The 4,527-nt window shown below is 36.1% G+C and overlaps 1 protein-coding gene across 1 annotated transcript in view; it reads right to left on the minus strand.

Moving 5' to 3' along the window:
- LOC106877256 (patched domain-containing protein 3-like) overlaps positions 1 to 4,527 on the minus strand; it is a 47,870-nt gene that overhangs the window by 6,019 nt on the left and 37,324 nt on the right. Inside the window, 4 exon segments of the mRNA XM_052975938.1 lie at positions 1 to 52; positions 1,815 to 1,959; positions 3,632 to 3,757; positions 4,272 to 4,424. The exon segment at positions 1 to 52 is cut by the window's left edge and continues 4 nt beyond it. Coding sequence (XP_052831898.1) covers positions 1 to 52; positions 1,815 to 1,959; positions 3,632 to 3,757; positions 4,272 to 4,424 — 476 coding nt within the window.

A 4,527-nucleotide genomic window follows, 5' to 3' on the forward strand; every position in this document is an offset into this window, starting at 1 on the left:
CCACCATGGAATACAGGGGGGCCTATTTCTTTCATGGTTATAATCATTCGATCTGTAAAAAAAAAAAAAAAAAAGCAAGAATAATGTTATCTGCTGCAAGTGATGCTGATGTTGGTGGTAGTGGAAATAGAAAATGAATGAAAGACACTTATAATAGAAGCGGTGGTAGTGGTGATGGGAATAGTGATGCTGATGGTGGTTGAACTAAAGGTAGTAGTTAGTAGTGGTGGCAGCATTATTATTGTTATCATCATTATTATTATTATTATTGAAGTGTGAGCTGGCAGAGTAAAGTTGACCTCAGCAGAATTCGAACTCAGAACGTAAAGGCAGACAGTCATAATATGCAAACATTTCTCAAGGCACCAGTACACTGTTTACAGATGCTTACATTTTTTGTGCTTTCCATGAATTTTTCACAGGTCCAGCTAGTTATTATTATTATTATTATTATTATTATTATTATTATTATTAAGGTGGTGAGCTGGCAGAAACATTAGCATGCCGGATGAAGCGCTTAGCGGTATTTCACCCGTCACTACATTCTGAGTTCAAATTCCACTGAGGTTGACCTTTCAGGGTTGATAAAATAAGTACCAGTTACATACTGAGGTCAATCAAAATTTCAGGCCTTGTGCCTATAGTAGAAAGGATTATTATTATTATTATTATTATTATCATCATCATCATACTAATAAATAATAATCTTTTCTACTCAAGGCACAAAGCCCGAAATTTTGGGGTAGGTGGGGCCAGTTGATTATATCACCCCTAGTACGCAACTGGTACTTAATTTATCAACCCTGAAAGGATGAAAGGCAAAGTCGACCTCGGTGGAACTAATAAATAATAATAGTATAAGTGGTGGTGGTGGTGGTGGTGGTGGTGATAGAGTAGTGATGTTAATGGTAGTTCAATTGAGAGTAGTTGTTAATAGTAGTGATATTATTATTATTATTATTATTATTATTATTATTATTAAGGTGATGAGCTGGCAGACTCGTTAGCACACCGGACAAAATGCTTAGCGGTATTTCGTCTGCAGCTGTATTCTGAGTTCAAATTCTGCCAAGGCTGACTCTGCCTTTCATCCATTCGGGGTCGATAAAATAAGTACCAGTGAAACACTAGGGTTGATAAAATAAGTACCAGTCAAACACTGGGGTTGATGTATTCAACTCATTCCCTTCCCCAAAATTTCTGCCCTTGTGGCAAAATTTGAAACCATCATTATGATTACTATTTTATTATTATCTAAGGTGGCGAGCTGGCAGAATTGTTAGCAAGTTGTGCAAAATACTTAGCCTCATTTCATCCATCTTTACATTTTGAGTTCAAATTCTGCCGAGGTTGATTTTGTCTTTCATCCTTTCAGGGGTTAATAAATTAAGTACCAGTGAAACACTAGGGTTAATGTAATCGACTACTTTCCTCCCCACAAATTTCAGGCCTTGTGTCTACAGTAGAAAGGACTACTATTATTATTATTGTCATACTAATTAATAATGGTTTCAAATTTTGGCACAAGGCCAGCAATTTCAGGGGAAGGGATAAATCGATTGCATAAACCCCAGGGCTCAACTGGTATTTATTTTATCAAATCTGAAAGGATGAAAGGCAAAGTTGACCTTGGCGATATCTGAAGTCAGATCATGAAGATGGACAAAATACTGCAAAGCATTTTGCCCGGCATGCTAATGATTCTGCCAGCTTGCTACCATTGTTGTTATACTACTAATAATAATATTTAGTACTAGTTGGGTGGTGTGGTTATCAGGATAGAAAAAGAGGCACCAAGAAAGAAGATGACTAACCATTATTTTTTCCCTTCATTGTCATGTAAGTAAAACCAATATGGACAGAGTAGTCAACCACCAGACCAACAGAAATGGTTACAATGACACAGGATGTTGTGTCAATGTAGAGACCCCAGAAGTTCAGTGATCCACTAATGTCCACCTGAAATAGGAGAGAAATAACGTTACACATATTACATATTTACACATATTACATATTTATGTATGTGTATGTATCTACTTGTGTGTGTGTGTGTGTGTGTGTGTGTGTGATTCAAATAAATGTACAAAGAAAAAAGACAGAGACAGGTGAGGGAAGAACAAACAAATTGTATTAGTTTGATGCTCAAGAAAAATGGAAAATTCTTTGATGTTTCAAGCCTATGCTCTTCGACAGAAAGGAACGAGGAAAGAAAACATGTCTGGATTAATAGTTCCCTATGTCATACATAAATATATATGTTTAACTCAGTACACATATCATTATGCACACTCCCACACCCACACAAGCATATAATACCTTAACACAGACAATATATACATACACACGCAACACACATAAACAAAGATAACTTTTACCCACAAACATTACACTACACACATGCACACTATTGGGTCACACACACACACACACACACACACATGCACATGTAGACACACCACTTGAAAAAGCACACATCAACTGCTGAACACACATTACACATGCATACACAGACAGACTTACTCGCCCCCATTCATACATACACACACACGCTTGTGCACCTTAGTTCATTGGGATCACCATTATTATTTCCCTTTCATTCAACCCCTTTTTTTTCCCAGTCATCTCATCATGTTGGAAAAAGTAGGAGAAAACTTTTCAAATATGCATTCATTAAGTGAAAGTGTATCAAAATAAACATTGTTTTCCATCTCACTCTTAGTTTGTTTCACTTTGAACAATAAAAATTTTATTTTATGGTTTATTGTTGTTTAGCTGTAGAAACTCTGCCAAATCAGATTGGAGCCTGGTGTAGCCATCTGGTTCACCAGTCCTCGATCAAATCGTCCAACCCATGCTAGTATGGAAAGCGGACGTTAAACGACGACGATGATGATGATGATAGGGGTACCAAAATCTAAGTGGTCAGGGCCTCTATGGGTCTTAATCTGGCCTTGTCCATACATAAAGTTGTGTCTTGCTAAAGCCCCTGGCTGTCATGTTGTTATATGCTCATCTGGTTAGGGAATGAAACATTGCTACAATTTTCAATTACTACTATCTTTCTATAAGAATTGCAAACGTTTGTAAATATAGGTAAATAACAAAAAAAAAAAAAAAAAATGGATGTTGAATGGAGTCCCATCCATAAGGGACATTAGCAGGATGGGTCAAGACAACCGTTGTACAAAATAAAGATTGATACCAAATCCATTTTCTGGTTACTTGAGAAATTATCATTATTACATACATAAATATATATATTTGTGTATTAAGGCTACCATTGGTTTCATGTCTCTGGAGAAGAACACTAATTTTTCTATGTGATCAGCTTGAAGAATTGTTTGAGATATCTTTTTAATATGAAACCAATGGTAGCCTTAATACACACATAAAAAATCTTTATCCACCAATGTGGCAGTGAACACTCGTTTTCATTGTTTGATATTCACACACACACACACACATACCTACTCACACACACACACGTATGTGTGTGTATATGGATGCATATACAACCACCAGTTCTTCAACAAAGAATTAGCCACGATGGCTAAAACAAACTTGATAATATACATGTTCTTACACACACACACACATCATGAATACTGCTGCTAAACTGGATGCAACTTACCAAAGTGAAAATAACACCAATGACCACCAATAATGATGTCTTCCAGTTCATTATCATCATGAACGTGATGACAAACACTGATAAAAATGCCAAAGACAAGTTCCTTTTGATTTCCCATTCCAATACCTAGAAAGAACCTCAAAAATAAAACCAAACTTGAATAAATGGACAACAGGAACTGCAGGAGAAGGTACAATACATTGTTCAGGAAAAATTTGTATTCTTTACATATGATCTCTTTATTATGTTATGTGATGGAGGAGTTTGCTTCCCAGCTGCATGGTTTTCACCTACTAAATCCTTTCACAAGGCTGGTCAGCTTGGAGCTATAATACAAGGCACTTAACCATGGTGCAATGCAGTGGGATTAAACCCAAAACCACATGGTTGGAAAGCAAAACCTCATAACTATATAACCACATCCATTCCTATATTTATCTGCTTTAAAAACATGAAACTCTAGTAGAAAACACTTTTCCAAGTGCTGTGCAGTGGGACTGAACCCAAAACCACATGCTTGGAATACAAACATTTTCATCATACAGTCATGCTCATACCTATATTTATGTTTTAAAAACACAGTGGTAAGGTGAAATCTGAAAGGAAGTTTTTCCATTTGGGTTATCAAAAATCCACTTACCGCATTAATTCGCCACTCAAGATAGTGTTTAGAAAAAACTAAGCAATTTGTCTGATTGAAGTATTTTGCAACTCGATCCTCCAACTCTTTCATAACGTCCATTCTTTGTGAATTTTTGCTCATCTCTTTTATTCTCATGGACAGTTTAGTCACCTACAAACAAACATTTAAAAAATTGAAATAGCAATAAAACCTATGAAAGAGATAACTTCTAGAGATAACAGCCAATTCTTGATCAACCAACAAGCTCGAATTT

Source organism: Octopus bimaculoides, chromosome 23 (genome assembly GCF_001194135.2).
Source record: "Octopus bimaculoides isolate UCB-OBI-ISO-001 chromosome 23, ASM119413v2, whole genome shotgun sequence".
Lineage (NCBI taxonomy): Eukaryota > Metazoa > Mollusca > Cephalopoda > Octopoda > Octopodidae > Octopus > Octopus bimaculoides.